General features: G+C 37.9%; 1 protein-coding gene across 2 annotated transcripts in view; it reads right to left on the bottom strand.

Annotated features, from left to right (window-relative positions):
• Positions 1-17,602, bottom strand: part of ERC2 (ELKS/RAB6-interacting/CAST family member 2) — a 970,858-nt gene that overhangs the window by 630,478 nt on the left and 322,778 nt on the right. For both annotated transcript variants that reach the window (XR_003306672.2, XM_026446958.2), the window contains exons 5-6: positions 15,011-15,166; positions 5,164-5,331 (exon numbers count right to left, since the gene is read on the bottom strand). Coding sequence is in view for 1 of the 2 variants with exons in the window: in XM_026446958.2 (XP_026302743.1) it covers positions 5,164-5,331; positions 15,011-15,166 (324 nt within the window). In the remaining variant the exon portion in view is untranslated. The remainder of the gene's footprint in view (positions 1-5,163; positions 5,332-15,010; positions 15,167-17,602) is intronic.

The following is a 17,602-nucleotide window of genomic DNA, read 5'->3' as shown; positions in this document are numbered from 1 at the left end:
CTCCCAGTTAGGCTACTCAGGGGTCAGTGACCCACTTGAGCAGGCAGACTGCCCCTTCTCAGATCTCAACCTCCGTGTTGGGAGATCCACTGCTCTCTTCAAAGCTGTCAGACAGAGTCGTTCCCCTTATCTGCTTTTAAACAACAAAAGAAAGATCAAGATTCTGTGTGGAATTATTAGTAACCAATGATAATGAAATCACTGGGAGTTTATGGTACCATAAATCAGTTCTCTAACATATATCCACGTGCCTAAAAGAATGTTTGCTCAGTGACAGCAGAAACCATATCTGGCACATAGTAAGCATTCAAAAAGTATGTGTTAAATGAAAAAATGCATGAAGCCCAGAGAGCAAAGATTATTAATGTGAAGTTCTTGGAAATGCTCTAGAGCATCTATAAACCACCTGAAATTATATACACTACTGCATGTGAGTATTAGTATGTATGTGCCCATGTGGATGTTTTTCTTTTTTGGTGGGGGGGTTTAATTGCATGAGATTCTCATCTGTGTTGATTATATATTTTTTTTATTATACTTTAAGTTCTAGGGTACATGTGGATAACGTGCAGGTTTGTTATATATGTATACTTGTGCCATGTTGGTGTGCTGTACCCATCAACTCGTCAGCACCCAGTTGATTATATTTCTTAGAAGTTATGAACCCTTGCTTCACAGCTGCCACTACGTTGCCCTTGTCTGCATAAACACAAAACCCCTGCACTCTTTGTTAATTAATGGGTTCTCAAGTGTTTACTCTTAGACAAGTACTATAGAATCCTTCTCTGGCTTATTTGGGACAGAAATTAGTATTATGTACCACTGTCATATAACCCATCTTGGAAAGCACATGCAAAAATGTTGCCTGGCAGTTTACAAATCACACTGAGTTGGAGAAAAGTATACTTGCCAGAAATTAGGAATAAATATATATCTCTCTCTCACTCTTTTTTTTTTTTTTTTGAGATGGAGTCTTGCTCTGTCAGCCAGGTTGGAGTACAGTTGCATGATCTCAGCTCATGCCATTGCAACCTCCGCCTCCCAGGTTCAAGTGATTCTTGTGCCTCAGCCTCCCAAGTAGCTGGGACTACAGGCATGTACCACCACGTCCGGCTAATTTTTGTATTATTAGTAGAGATGGGGTTTCACCATGTTGGTCACGCTGGTCTCAAACTCCTGACCCTAAGTGATCTCCCTGCCTCAGCCTCTCAAAGTGCTGGGATTACAGGTGTGACCCACCACACCCGGCCAGAAATAAAAATCTTAATTTGGAGATAGAACAAAAGAGATGGTCACTTTCATAGTATCTTTATTTCTCCATATCATTCTAAGACATAAAATAGTGACTCGATTGAAATATAAAAGTCCGAGGTCTATAAATGCACATACCAAAAATTCAAAAGAGACCCACGAAGCTGATGACAGGAGTATTCAGGTGTGACCTGCCCAAACATCTCTGATAAACATAATATTAGTAATGATAATAATAACAGCAATGGTGATACTATAATTTATAGCTGTAACCCTTGACTATATCAAAGCACTTTTCACATATATGTATCAGGCTGATACAATGACTGCCATTTCATAGACTGTGACATGAAGGCTCAGAGAAGTTCAAGTCTTGTCCACGCCACACAGTTATTGAATAGGGAGGCTGAGGTATAGCCACACATCTCCCACTTCTCAATGCTGTGTTTTGTTCGACATTTTACCTTAGAACACAGAATAAATGTTAGGCCTTAATCCTTCCCAGTTTATGGATATGTTGTTAATTATTCACTGAAATCCAGAAAAATCAAGGTGCTAGAGAACTCCAATTCATTATTTTCTCTACTGCTGTGGAATTCATGTGTTGGTGGATGGGGTTAGTTGGTATGAAGGAAACATCAAGGGCAGTAGCAAAATAAGAAAGTTGGCATTAGAGTTCTTTGAAGCTATTTTAAAAAGTAAAATGTTATGTTAAGAGCTATGTGGTATATCTCTCTGTGTATGTAATTATTATTCTATTGATTTATTGCACACATGTCAGAGTGTCTGGGCATTTGTACAAGTTCAAACAAACCAACCAGAGAGCCAAGCCACACAGCCGCAAACCAAGACAACTTGCCTCCTACCCCTCACCCCATCCTTCATTCTACCAACTCCCAAATGCAAATTCCCTGGTAGCAAAACCTTCCTTACAGAGATGAACCGTTAAGCCATGATATCTGTCATTTATACTATGCTAAAAGAGCAGCCAAAGCCAGTTGATGGCACAGATATAGCAGGACTCTTCCCACTCTAAAGAGAGCCAGCCCCCTTCTGTTTTGGTGAGAGCTTTAAGCAATGACTCAGGAATCAAATTGCAGGGAACTATCACATGTAACCTCCTTTGAGGATGAGCATCATATCTTTTTTTTTTTTTTTTTAACCTTTTATTTTAGGTTCACGGGTACATGTGCGGGTTTGTTATATAGGTAAATTGTGTTTCACAGGTTTGGTGTGCAGATTATTTCACAAGAATTTAAACTCAGATATTTCATTGTAGGGCATAAGGAAATACAACATATCTCATCTTCTGAGTACTCACCCACTAACGCACCAAACAGTAGGCAGAAAGACTCTTATTTACCTCTGCTATCCCAAAGAGTGGGGAAATCACTTTAAAGTATTCTACCCTGCTGCCAAAAAATCTTCTGCTCATAATCCAACAATGAAAGCAATTTCAACCTAAATTGCTCCCCCAAGAGACAGACGTATTAGGTAAGTTTCTCCTGTTTCCATATACAAAGAGATCTTATAAGAAAAAAAAAAGGCAAAAGAAAATTCCTTAGCCGTTTCCAGCTGATGAAATCAGTAATCTCATACTCCCAACTTCAAAGCAGAAGACTTAGAAAATAATCTCACTTTCTCTGCACATGGAGAATAATTTTTTTCTACTTCAAAGCACCATCTCTTTATTTGGTCATTTTAATTATTGAATGTGGGACGGAAGCTATCCACATAATGTCACCACTGTCTTTTTCATGAAATATGTATAGGTCTAATTTGGAATACATTAATTTGAGAGAAGTTAAAATACAGGGATGGGAATGAGAAAGGAAAGAGGCCAAGGAATAAAGCCTCCATCAGTATAAGATAGTGAGAGGAAAAGCCTTTCTGAACTGGCTCCTCATTCGTTTACCCTGGAGAGGAACCATCAAGAAACCTGACTGCTGGTTTGGGCAAGCAGACTGCCTTGCTTCTCAAATTTTCTCCTACCCAACAACACATAGCAACACAATTACACTAATTTCATCAGTAATGCTGGTATTATTGACAAAACATGGGTACAAGCAGTTGCTTTTTGAATAATACAGTGAAGAAAAATAGTGCTCTAGAACAGCTGTCAGCAAACTATCTTTCTCCATTTAGGGTACTACAGCCAGACAGAAGACTAGTTGGGCATTCCAATGCCCACTCAATCCTCTTCCCACAAAATCACAATGCCAGAAATTGGCAAACTTTCTGTAAAAAGCCAGACAGTAAATATTTTCAGCTTTGTGGGCCATACAATATCTATTGCAACTACTCAACTCTGCTGTTGTAGCACAAAAACAGCCAAAGACAACATGTAGATGAATGGGTATGGCTGTGTTCCAATAACACTTTATTTACAAAAGCAGGCACAGGGCCAGATCTGGCCCACAAGCCATAGTTTTGGTTGACCCCCATTTGAGACAAGTACTAGATGGTAGAAATGTTCTCTAGCTGTGCTGTGTAATACAGTAGCCACTAGCCACATGTAACTGTTGTACTTGATATGCGGCTAATGTGACTACAGAACTACATTTTAAATTTCGCTAGATCTTAATTAATTTTAGTTTAAATAGCCACATGTGGCTACCATCTTAACACAACTCTAGATACTATTCACTGCTGCCTCCACAAAGGAGATAGAAGCCAACTTCCAATTTATAGCATAGATTATATGCTTGCCTTAAAAAATAAAATACCCATACCTTTGCATTCACAGTGGAACTATACACAACTGAAAATGGTATTTCTTAAATGTGAAATATCTACATCACTGAGGCCAAGGTGATTGTTTTGAATTGAAGTAATCAGGTAGCTGCCTATCAGTCAATGGTCAAAAGCACAGGGGCTGAGTCAGGTTCATGCTAAGACCTACCCAATCCAGAAAGTATTTTCTTCCTCCTCTAGACACTGTCCTGCACCTTGACTGAGAGCACAGACCTACTCAACAGTCCCATTAACTCCTAAGGCCAATCCAAACCTCCCCACAGATGCTAAAATACATACATGCAAAGACACAGCTTAAAGAGCCCAAGAGAGAGCATGCATGTTGATAAAAATGTCTTCTAAAGTAATGCACACAGCACAGTGCCTCAACACAAAATCAAGATTCACCACATTTGTCCCTATTGCCTACTGCATCTGACAACTATTTTATTCACACAATAATTAGCTTGTGTTTTGCATTTCTTAGCAGACCCAAAGATGTAATCCAAGGAGGAAAAAGCAAGGAAATAGGATAGTAATATATTGTTGTTGTTCTTCTAAACATGAATAAGAGATAACAAACCAATATTTCCTTTGAGAAACTCACACAATATTGACTTTCTTCAATGGGTAAAAGAAATTGAAAGATACTCCTTAGTAAATAAGAACCCTCTGGAAACATGGGTGCCAGAAGGGGAACCCATACAGATGGTGCACAGCAAAGCAAGACAGATGACATTCCAGTTATTTTATGATTTTTGATAAAATGCAATCATTCTAGAGCCAAGCCCTTAACTGTAGTTACCAAATCTAAAATGATCCGACATATGAAAAAAAGAAATTTCAAGTGTGAACCAAACACCTTTGATGGCACAACTTGACGCAAACTGACAAGAGTCTAATTATACAGTCTTTATTTATCCTACTCGGTGTAAGACTTTTTTTTAATGCAAAAATATTCATGTGTTTGCTTATGGGGTGTTGCTACAACTTCACTTGCAGAGTTACACAATCTATACAATGCATCTTGTCTTTCTGAAAGCCCAACAAATATGAATTTCAAAGTACATCTGGCCCCAAGGGTTTGGATAAAGGGTCTTCTGAGGAAAGTTGGTCAGGTAGGGCATTTTCTATCAATTCCATGTCTCTGCTGTCTAGAATCCTGAGACAGTGCCTTACCTCAGTCTGAAGGATGGCAGCCCTCTGTTCTTTGGCAGTAAGCGACTCTTTGAGCACTTCAATGTGTTGCTTGCAATCTGAATTTTGATTGCTAAGGGTTTCAAGCTTTGTTTGTAAGGCAAGAAGTTCTGACTCTTTCTTTGAAAGTTCCTGCTTCAGCTGATCAATCTGCAAAACAACAACAAAATTGCAAGAAATTAGAAATTGCTGCCCCTACCCTTTACATTGGACAACTACTGGTTTCTTTCCATTTCAGCAGCCAGTGATCAATAATTCAACAAGGCAGGCCATGAATTTGCTTTAAAAAGATGGTGTTAGGAATCACACAGTCTTTGGGTTCTGGAGGAATATCTGTAAAGGTCACTGAGAGTATAGGAAATAGGAATGGAAAGGTCAGCAGACTGCCCTCCATCCCACTGTGGACCAAATTTCACAATGGAATGAAGCCTTCCCAGTCAAACCTACTCACCTATGAAACCACCAAGTCTATTACCACCACGGTCCTGAGGAGAGTCAACAGGGATCTAACATGGGTAATTAAACCAAGGCATAACTCCACAGTGCAAATAATCATTCAAGGGCAAGATTTGGCAAAAGAATCCCAAAAAACAAGTAAGCATTGGGGATCTTCTTTTTGCTTACATTAAATATTGAGAAGATACAAAAGAACATAAAATATACGTAAAGTATAAGGAAAAATGACCAAAAAAAAATCCATCATTCAATTCACCAAAAAAGATCACTAGAATTACCCAGGTCCCATCCCATTTCTATCTCCTCTCCCCATTTGGAAATAATTACCACCCCAAATTTTGTGTTTATTATTTCTTTGCTTATCTTTTAGGCTGATCATATATTTTTGTATTCATAAATACATACTATTTGGTTTTACATGTTTTAAAACTTTATTTGGGCTACAATTTTTTTTTGCCACTTTGCTTTTTTTCCTACTCAATCTTATGTCCTGGAGATTAAATCACAACATTGTACATAGAGTTCATTCATTTTCACCGAAGTAGAGTATTCCATTGTAAGACTTCACCACAATTTATTTGCCCACTCTGCTGTTGATAGAAATTTGAGTTTGTTCTTAGCTTTTTGCTACTATAAACAGTGCTATTCTGAACATTCTTATACATATAACCTAGTTCACATAGCAATAATATTCTCAAATGCCTAAGATTTAAATTGCTGAACCACATAGCATATTCATCTTCAATTTCACTAGATAAAACAAAAATGTATGGCTCACACCTGTAATCCCAGCACTTTGGCAGGCCAAGGTGGGCAGATCACAAGGTCAGGAGTTCGAGACTAGCCTGACCAATATGGTGAAACCCCGTCTCCAATAAAAATACAAAAATTAGCCAGGCATGGTGGCGGGCACCTGTATTCCCAGCTACTCGGGAGGCTGAGGCAGGAGAATCACTTGAACCCAGGAGGCAGATGTTGCAGTGAGCCAAGATAGCGCCACCACACTCCAGCCTGGGTGATAGGGGGAACAAAAAAACAAAAATAAAAAAAAGTTTTCCAAAACAGTTCTATTAATTTACATGATCACAAGCACCTTGCAAGTATGCCAATCACTCCATCTCTTTACCAATAACTTATGTCACGGGTCTTTTACACTTTTGCCAATTTGATATGTGTTGTGCAGGTAGATGATCTGCAGAGATTTTCTACTAATTCCTTCATTCCTTCCTACTTGTACACAAATGTTGCTCCTCACAACTAGAGCTGAAGTTTATTTACCCTCTTCTTGAACCTGGGCTGGACTGTGACTTCCTTCTGCCAACCAAATGCAGCAAAATAATCAGTACACCTGTTCTAGCCCTAGCCTACAGAGGTCTGGCAGCTTCTGCTTCTACCCACTGGAAGCCAGCCACCATGGTCTGGAAGCTCAACCACCCTGTGACCACCATGGTGTGAGGAAGACCATACCAGACATACGGACAGGCCATGCAGAAAGACAGAGGCCTGTTGGTCATGGCGGCCCCTTTGTCTTGTTTCAGCCTTCAAAGGGAAGAATGTCAATGTTTCATCATATTTTGTGTCTGCATTGGTTTTTTATAGACATTTTATTAGGCTTTGTATTATTACAACTATGCCAAAAGTATTCTTTAATCATTAGTGAATGTTTAACATCACCAAACTTTTTTTCTGTATCTCATGGTTTATCATCATTTTTCAACTTTCATATGTTATTGTAATGAATTGTATTAATGAAATTTTTAACCTTAATCTCCCCTGGCATTACTATGAAAAACTCCACTCAGTCATTATATATTTTTTATATGTTACTGTATTCAGCTTACCAATATTTTGTAAGGATCTTTTATTTCTGTTTATGACTGAGATTGGTTTATAATTTCCGATCCTATGCTGTCCTTATCAGGTTTTAATACCAATATAGCCCTCCAAATGAAGTAGGAAGTGTTCCTTCTTTTAATGTGTTTGGAAATGGTTTCTGTGAAATTGGAATTTTTTTTACACTAATGTTCATTAGAAATCACCAGCAAAACCATTCAGAGCTGCTATTTTTTTTTCCCCAAGAACATTACTTACTAATCCACTTTTAATGGCTATAGGAATATTCATGTTTCTAATTAGTTGAGTCAGTGTTGATATATTTTTTTCCCCAAAGAATTTTTTGTTTCATCTAAATTTTCACACTTATTTGCAGGAAATGTTTATAAAACCCACTTATCTTTGTATCAATAGTATTTATGATTATGTCTTCCTTTTCATTTCTAATATTCCATGTTATTAACCTCTCTTTTTTTTAAGTTTTATTTTAGCTTTAACCACTCTTTTTCCTGATGAATCTCAGTAGACGCATGTCAAGTGAAGTATTCTAATCAAGGAACCAATTTTGGCTATATTGACTATGCAATTACACTTTTATTTTCTGTTTCATTCAGGTCTGCTGCTTTTAAATGTTTCCTTCCTTCTACTTTCTTTGGGCTTATTCTATTTTCTTTTCCTAACTTTTTTTTTTTTTTTTTTTTTTTTTTTTTTTTTTTTTTTTTTTTTTTTGAGACGGAGTCTCGCTCTGTCGGCCCAGGCTGGAGTGCAGTGGCCGGATCTCAACTCACTGCAAGCTCCGCCTGCCGGGTTCACGCCATTCTCCTGCCTCAGCTTCCCGAGTAGCTGGGACTACAGGCGCCCGCCATCTCGCCCAGCTAGTTTTTTGTATTTTTTAGTAGAGACGGGGTTTCACCATGTTAGCCAGGATGGTCTCGATCTCCTGACCTCGTGATCCGCCTGTCTCGGCCTCCCAAAGTGCTGGGATTACAGGCTCGAGCCACCGTGCCCAGCTCTTTTCCTAACTTTTTAAGATGGATGCTTATCATACTAATTTTCAGCCTTGTTTCATTCTTAAGATAATCCTTCAGACTATAAGGCTTGATTTGGTTATCTTTAAGTTTGCTTGGTTTCTTATAGTCTCTTGCTCTTTATTCATATTTTCAATCTCTTATTTATTTAAACATATTAAACACACATTAATATTTCATAGTCTTTTTCTTATAATTCCAACTTTTGAAGTATTTGCTTTCTGATTCTGCTGTTTATTCTTTCTACTGGCTATCACTTATAGTGGCCTGTTTTCCTGCAGATGTTGTGATTTTTCTCCTTTTTTTGGTACTGTGTACTAGTTTTTTTTGGAACTTTATCTGGAAAAATACTTTAAGGCCTATTTGGTCCTTTAGAGAATTTGCCTCTGCCAATACCTGGGGACACTACCAACCAAGAATGTAGCTGCTTTAAGCTACATTCTCTACCTGAAGTTTTTAGATCATCTTGCACAGCACACCCATGCAAGAGCCAGCTGTGGTTATGGATTCTGAGAACAAATTTTTTCATCTTTTACTTGGCTTAAAGCTTTAAAACAGAAAATTTTCCCTGGAGTCCCCTAGTCTAATTGTGAGGAGAGGGAATATGGTAAGGTTATTTTCAGTTTGCCTCTGCACTAGCAGTATAGCCATCTGAGATCCCAGTTTCACGTGGTGGTGGTAATAGGGTTTCTACTATCCCTTATCTTGAGTAGGCCCAGACTTCAGTCTCTTTTCTTCAATGTCCTTGTGGCTACGAAAACCAGAGCTCAAGTTCATCTATCTGAAAATTGCCAACAAGGATAAATAACCTGATATGGTTTGGCTGTGTCCCCACCCAAATCTCATCTTGAATTGTAGCTCCCATAATTCCCACATGTCCTGGGAGGTACCCAGTGGGAGGTAATTGAATCATGGGGGCGGGGTCAGTCTTTCCCATACTGTTCTCATGATAGTGAGTAAGTCTCATGAGATCTGATGGTTTTATAAAGAGCAGTTCCCCTGCATACGCTCTCTTGCCTGCTGCCATGTAAGACATGACTTTGCTCTTCATTCACCTTCTGCCATGATTGTGAGGCCTCCCCAGCCATGTGGAACTGTGAGTTCATTAAACCTCTTTCCTTTATAAATTAGCCAGTCTTGGGTATATATGTCTTTATTAGAAGCATGAGAACAGACTAATACATAACCCATGCTCTACTTATCACACAAGCTTCTGCTATGGCTTAGCTTTGACTCTTGAGGTTCTTTCTTACTCAAGAGCTCGTAAGTACATTTTAAAATATACGTTTAAAAATATATTTCATTCAACATTTTTTGTTGTTTTCAGCAAGAAAACTGACATAAACAATAACAAGCTACTGAAAATATCAGCTGAGCATGAACAGGAGTGAGACTCCCATGTTCAGAAGGGTTCAGGTTGCACAGCTTAGTAGAAGGGTTGATATGAATGGAAATCCCATTTGCAAGAAGTCAGACTATGTCAGGGAACAAACAAGCTTCATCCTGCTAGCCAAATCTAAAGGATTGGTAGTGGCTAAACAAAAAGCAGTCTTGAGAAGGATCCTAAGTATGCTTAAATATTCACTGGGAAAGAATCATGACTGTTTATCAATGTGCCCCAGGTATACGTGAGCAAGTGAGCACTGCTCAGATAGGTGCAGTATCTGAAACCCATTATTTCTCTATAATTTAATGAATCATGAGTGTGTGGTCATTTTTATGTGGAACAAAAGTAAGAAGTTCTCTCTCATACATAACAAGAATATAGTATAAATAAAAACAGGGAAAATCAGAATCAGGATTACCTAAAATGATAAAAGATATTAAAATCTGTTATGATCAGCACTCTTCTCAGGGGGTATGGCCCCAAATCATGTCCAGTTGTAGCTGACAGCACAGTTTATAGTCGATTCCACATATGAAACTGATTCATCTGAAATTAACGCTCAAAAACTTTCAACTCGACACACCTAAGCAAAGATGATATTTATAGTGAAAAAACTGATTTGTGCTAACTTCCACAAATACTACAGTAGAAAGCTAGTGTGGGGGTTGGGGTATTGAGAGGGAAAAAAGGAAATCAACTGGATATAGAGAATGGGGTTTAGTCAGGAGGAAGGGCATGGCAGGTTCTACATATACCTCCTTTAGTCAATAAAAATAGATTGATAATGATGAAACTATTTAAGTCTATAAATATTAAATAGGCAGTGGCTCTCAATAGCTTTCAGATATTGCTGCCATAAGGTAAATTTTAAATAAATATTTACGCAGACAATAACAGAAAAAAGCTTTTCTAAAGGGAATATAGTCACAACGGAAAAAAAATCATATTCTCCCATAAAAATATGCCTTTTGCTTCTTTTACAGCCATAAATTCCATAAAAATGGAAAGTGATGCAATCGAACATACATGAGAACTGAGGCCAAGAAAGGTCTGTCTCTGTGATGGCCAGAAGAAAAGCCAATCGGAATTACATCACATGCTTTATATGAAGTCCATGTGGACATCAGGCACACTTCATCCGGTCTGAAAATTCTTCCCCCACTTACGTCTGTGACACAAACTACACCCTGAAAAAAAACACTCTGCCAAGGAAAACAGCTTCTTTTTCACTGCAGATATGGCCCTCATGTCTAGAAAGTGATATGCTTACTATCATGCAGTTTGGGTTAGGAGGTTTGTAATCCATCAGAGGTTTATAAGAAAATGTGTTACAAATTCAGAATAAAGGAGGAGATCTAACACAGCAGATCGGCGTCTTTGGCAAACACGGGAAACAGAGGGAGTAGCTAATATAGAAATACTGGAATGAGCAGATGAAAAATGTGTTAGACTAGGAACAAAGCCTTGTACAGAAAGGAAATGCCATTATTCTTTCCCTACCAGAAAAACAATTATGTATTTGGTATGTTCCATTCTCGGAGGCTTAATGGAGCTCCTGAAAGTAATTCATGCTTTCCATGGCCTCTGAGATTCAGCTCTCACAGTTTGATTCCTCTAACCCTTCAGTGTTGGGGTAGGAATTGGAGTTTCCAACAGATGAGAGTTACACATCTGAGATCTCCCAGAGGCTCAGTTCTCAGAGACAATGTTCATGCCAAAGGACTTGCAAGATGCCAGGATTTCTACCCTGGCTGACTATGTTTTGTATTCCTGCCTTTGCACAAGTTGAGTTTTGCAACCCACCTTCTACCTTTCCAAAAATGTTATATCATGTTTTTTCTATGATGTCATGTTTGTAAAAGCAATTCAGGCATTCACTGATACTTAATTTAATCACAGAGCTTTCAAGAGACCCTACCAGTTCCAACTACCTGCTCTGGATCAAGATGGAATTGCACACTCTTCCATGTGCCTATTTAAAATACTTTCTTTCCCTCCAATCTACATGATTTATTCATTTTAATAAGTAATGCAAACAGTATGCCCAGGCTTAAATGAGGAATCACACTCATCACTCAAAGTAGGAGAATTGGGCTGGGTGTGGTGGCTCACACCTGTAATCCCAGCACTTTGGGAGGCTGAGGCAGGCAGATCACTTGAGATCAGGAGTTTGAGACCAGCCTGACCAACATGGTGAAACCCCATCTCTACCACAAAAACACAAAAAATAGCTGGCGTGGTTGTGTGCGCCTATAATCCCAGCTACTCAGGAGGCTGGGGTGAGAGAATTGCTTGAACCTGGCAGGCGGAGGCTGCAGTGAGCCGAGATCATAACCACTGCACCCCAGCCTGGGTGACAGAGTGAGATCCTGTCTCAAAACAAACAAACAAACAAACAAACAAAAAAAACCAAGTAGGGGAATTAAGTAAGTAATTAATGATAGGAAATATTAGCAATAAATGTTATAGTTCAATCCAATAAGAACATTCTTTCAATGGAGAAAATATTAAAAACTGACCCTTACTAGCACTTTCTAGCTAATTTTTAACAGTAAAAGAGGTGTCCACATGATATAAGAATTCATTTTATTTGTATTTCTTAGAAATCCATTTTTCCCATTAGTCAAGTTAAATATAACACTTATTGTAATGATTATTATTTGGTTATACTTCTTCAATAATAATATTTATCATTATTAGCTGGTTTTTTGAGCCAGGTACTTTAACTACACTATTTCATTTTAATATTATTTAGTCCATCTGAACCATCCTGTAAGGTTGGTGCTGTCGCCCCTATTTTATAGAAGAAAGTGTGGTCGAGTGACTTTGGTCACTCCTCAAGTCACTCCCTATGCAGCTGGCAAAGGCAGGCTGGAGACTTGCTGGAGTCTGCTTTCGTCTTCAGCCTGTGGTCTTTCCACCTCACTCCACTACTTCCCTCAAACATTCTTCTGACCTGACCACTTCTGGAACCATTAAAAGTAACTAGCCATTAAAAGTTAAATCTAACTCAAGGATTGATGGTCTCTCAGACAAACGTGGGCTAATAAAGGTCATGACTTGCTGAAGATCATATAAATGTTTTATTCACCTGGACAGAGTCCATGATGAGGGGCAGAGTTCACAAATTTCATGACATTTTCAGCTGTAGAAGTGGCTTGAACAATCTCCCATTGTGGAATAACAGAGTCAGGGGAAAAGTTTAAGCCAAAACAATAATTTCCCCCAAACTTCTTGAGTTCGCTCCTATCTGTGCCTCTGGTCTTCATTCCCAGAATGATTCAGGCACTGTATGCAGGTCACCCTAGTACTGTGCTCGCCGAACCTCGGCTTAACTCTCTGAGAGGGAGGGACTGCAAGGAAGAAACCAGAGGAAGGACTGAGCAGGGAAACCTATTCAAAACTTTGAGGCAGTCCCTGGTTACATTCAAATCCACTGGACAGTCCCCTCATCTCCACTCCTTGATCCACGTTTTCAGCACAATCTCAACATCTAGTTAGAGATGGAAAGTTGACAGAAGAATAGTTTTGTTTTTTCCTTGTGTATACATGCATGCATACACACACACACACACACACACACACACACACACATCGTGATGAAGTAAATGCTAGATAGATATCATTTCCTCCCTATAATTTGCAAACTCAGCAAGGAGTATGCACATATTTCACAACTGATAAAAATCATTTAAACATTTTTCTCTCCTCTCCCACTGCTTTCTCACAGAGGTCTGCATTACTCCAACTCTACTGCATTTCATAAAGTAACAAACAAGATTAAAACCTAGAACAAGAGAACAGGCATATTTAAGAGCAAGTGGTAGAAAAAGAAAAAAGAAAAAAATTTTTTTAATTGGTGTAGTTATTATTTTCAGAAGCAAAATGATTTAAACAGAGGAATAGATAAAAGCATCTCACAGTCTCAAAAGACCTATTTGGACTATTCATAAATTTAATAATTATGCATATGTAAAAATAATAAATATTCAGGTGCTTGGTCCTTTTAAAGCCCCAAGTTTATTTTTGAAAAAATACAATCCAAAATCTTTAAAACTGACAATAACAATACAAACTAATGGAGCAAGTTATTGTAAAATATTTTATAAAGATTCCATAGCAATAGATATGGAATCTATTAGTCCATATTAATGTTACTATTACAACATTATTAGTAACATTAGTACTACTATTAACAACAATGCCTGACATTTGATGGATACTTTCTAGAGATCAGACAAGGGACTAAGGGCTTTAAATGAATAATCTCCTGGAATCATCAGACCAACCCAATGATGTAGGTATTCTTCTTACCCCTATTTCATGGATAAAGAAATTGAGGCTTAGGGAATTTTAATAATTTAACTAAAGGGCAGCATTGGGACTCAAAATTATTTATGTCTTAAACACTATGCTAAAACCACAATAGCTTAATAACTTTTTTTTTTCTTTTGAGATGTTGTCTTGCTCTGTCACCCAGGCTGGAGTGCAGTGGTACCATCGCAGCTCACTGCAACCTCTACCTCCCGGGTTCAAGTGATTCTCCTGCCTCAGCCTCCCGAGTACCTGGGATTACAGGTGCATGCCACCATGCCTGGCTAATTTTTGTATTTTTTTGTAGAGACAGGGTTTCACCACGTTAGACAGGCTGGTCTCGAACTCCTGACCTCAACTGATCTGCCTGCCTCAGCCTCCCAACCTAATAACATTTAAATGAGTTAAATTGGCTTGTAATAGCAAATATTTTGAGACAAACACCTTCTAGGAGAGGCAAGAAATTTGGCAACGATAGCAACTTCAAAAAAATAGCAAACTGAAGTGATGGTGGAAATTTGGAAGAGAGTGGACTATAAATACGTTAATTCCCAAGGAAGAGGAACACCAAAGGAACTCCTAATTAAAGCCTGAACCTCTCAGTAAGGAGAAATTCCACCAAAGGTTTTCCGTGATTGCTTTTTGGAATCTATATGTCTGAACTAAAAATCTTCTGCATTCTCCTTTGTTGTCCATATATTAAATAATATCACATAAAGCATATTATATGGGTATTTGGAAAAAGTACATATGTAAACTGTAACTTTCTAGTCACATTAAGAACATAAAAGTTTATAACCCTGGACCGTACCTTGGTCTTCATAAACTTGGAGTGACTTTTGTAAACCTCAATTTGTTTGATCTCTTCTTCGCGGTCCTCAGTATTCAGCACACCATTGGCTTTTAACATCTGGATCTCATCCTCAAGATCCCTTATGTTTCGCTCCAATGAAGCGATTTTTGTGTCCTGTTGGTAAAGAAGAAAAGAAAAATAAAAATAAAGAATACAAATTATTTTTAAGATCATCAAAACAGAATTTAAGAAAGTAATTTTCGTAGTGCTGTTACATATTAACCATGGTGTAGATAGCCCCAAATTCAGAACGATTTATTTTTTTCACAGCTGAGGATCATTTGTGAGATGATAGTTTAAGCTCCTAGTCAAGACCATGTTTCAATACAATACAGAGAATTACCTAGATATGTTTGTCTAATATCTAGGAATCAAATTACAAAAGCAACAGTGATAAAAGTAATCTAAGTGTTAAAAAACAAAACAGAACACCATTTAAGTGGACAGATTTTAATTTGGGATATAGTTTTACCAGTGAATATTTTTGAATCCACTTATAAACACAAAAACAGTTAGTTGATGTGTATATTTTATGGCTGGTTTTATAAGGTATGTTTGGAATTTGACTCTGAGAGAGAAAGAAATTCAAATCTACTAATGGGAAAAAGGATTCTCATCTAAAATACAGACGTAAGTGAAAGTAAATAACTGAATCTTGACTTGGTATGACTGATACACTAAATATTGAAAATTTATAGTGATTGGAAATAGTACATCATAATGTCATAATTTATTTGGCGAGCAGTCAGGTCCCTACGTGACAAAAAACATGACTACCTTGCAGGGCATTTCAACCTATTGATTTATGGAGCCAACAACTAGAAATATTACACTCAGATGTGGAATTAATTGGGAAAAAGTTACCAATGACAGACTCCATACACAATATAGAGCACTAGAAACAATGCATTAGAAAATAGAGAAGAGAGAGCTCTTATAGGGGAACCAAAACAAAAAAAAAATGACAAAAAAATTTTCCATAACAGTAAGTATTAGGCTTCAATCAGTCTTTGGAATGAAAGTTTGACACATCGAAAACCGACTTCAAGTTTTCTCAGTGTCACATCTGTGTGCCATTTTATTGCAGAGAGTTAAGGAGCTCATATTAAATTTGTAACTGAATGCTAATTCAGAACAATCTACCAACTTTTTTAACCAATTCATTTTCTCAGAATCAAAAAGACTAAGAATTCCAAAAGTAAAGACAATGAATAGGCTATTCTATTTATAAGTAACTCATTTTTAAAAACCTTGCAACAAATGTGTCTGTCCTGACTTTGTGGCTATTGTCTACTTTATTTTCCTATAATATATGCCCAATGGTATATCTCCTATGGCAATATAGTAATTATCATTGTTAGTATCATTAACATTGTCATCATGTTAAAAGGAGGAAAAGGAGAAGCAGTAAATTTATGCAACTCTATTATGTGCCAAGAACTGAGTGCTCTAAGTTCTGCAGACAGTTTTATTAATTCTCAGAAAAACTTCAAGAAGATGAAATAAAAAGATTTTGAAAATTCCAAGATTATTAGGAAATGGAACATTCTGTAGCATTTCATTTTCTTTTAAAAATAATACCTATTGTATTTTTTCTGTTATAAAAGCAATATGATCTGAATTCACAGAAAATGGAGAAAACCTCTAATCCTGCTGTCTAGAAATAACTACCATTAATGTTTTCATGTATATTCTGCCAGTATTTTTCTATTTAGATGCCATTTCTGGAAATCTTCTATACTATCAGTTTAAATTTTAAAAACTGTTATGGACTGAATGTTGAGTCCCCCAAAAATATGTATGTTGAAGCTCTAACCTTCATTGTAATGGTATTTGGAGACGGCGCCTTTGGTGGGTAATTAGGATTAGATGAGGCTAGGAGAGTAGGGCCCTAATGATGGGATTAGAGCCCTTATAAGAAGAGACACTAGGAAGCTGCTCACTCTCCCTCTACCAAGAAAGGACACGGGGAGAAGGTGGCTATCTACAAGCCAGGAAGAGAGCCCTCACCAGAGCCTTATCATGCTGGCACCCTAATCTCGGCCTTCTAACCTCTAGAACCGTGAGAAAAACAAATCTGCAATATTGAAGCCACCCAGTCTATAGTACTGTGCTAAGACAGTCAAGCTTACAAACATGGGGAGTGATACTTAGTGACTTACTTGAGTCCTGAGCCGTAAGAACTCCATAGATAAAAAGAAAAGCGACCTGGTGCAATGGCTCATGCCTGTAATCCCAGCACTTTAGCAGGCTGAGGCAGGTGGATTACCTGAGGTTGGGAGTTCGAGACCAGCCTAACCAGCCAACATGGAGAAACCCCATCTCTACTAAAAATACAAAATTAGCCGGGCATAGTTGTGCATGGCTGTAATCTCAGCCACAAGGCTGAGGCAGAAGAATCACTTGAACCCAGGAGGCGCAGGTTGAAGTGAGGCGAGATCGTGCCATTGCACTGTCCAGCCTGGGCAATAAGAGCCAAACTCTGTCAAGAAAGCAAGCAAGCAAGAAAGAAAGAAAGAAAGAAAGAAAGAAAGAAAGAAAGAAAGAAAG

The sequence above is a fragment of the Piliocolobus tephrosceles genome, chromosome 2 (genome assembly GCF_002776525.5).
Source record: "Piliocolobus tephrosceles isolate RC106 chromosome 2, ASM277652v3, whole genome shotgun sequence".
NCBI lineage: Eukaryota > Metazoa > Chordata > Mammalia > Primates > Cercopithecidae > Piliocolobus > Piliocolobus tephrosceles.
Note: the sequence above shows the minus strand (reverse complement) of the source record. Positions and strands in the feature narration are given on the sequence as shown.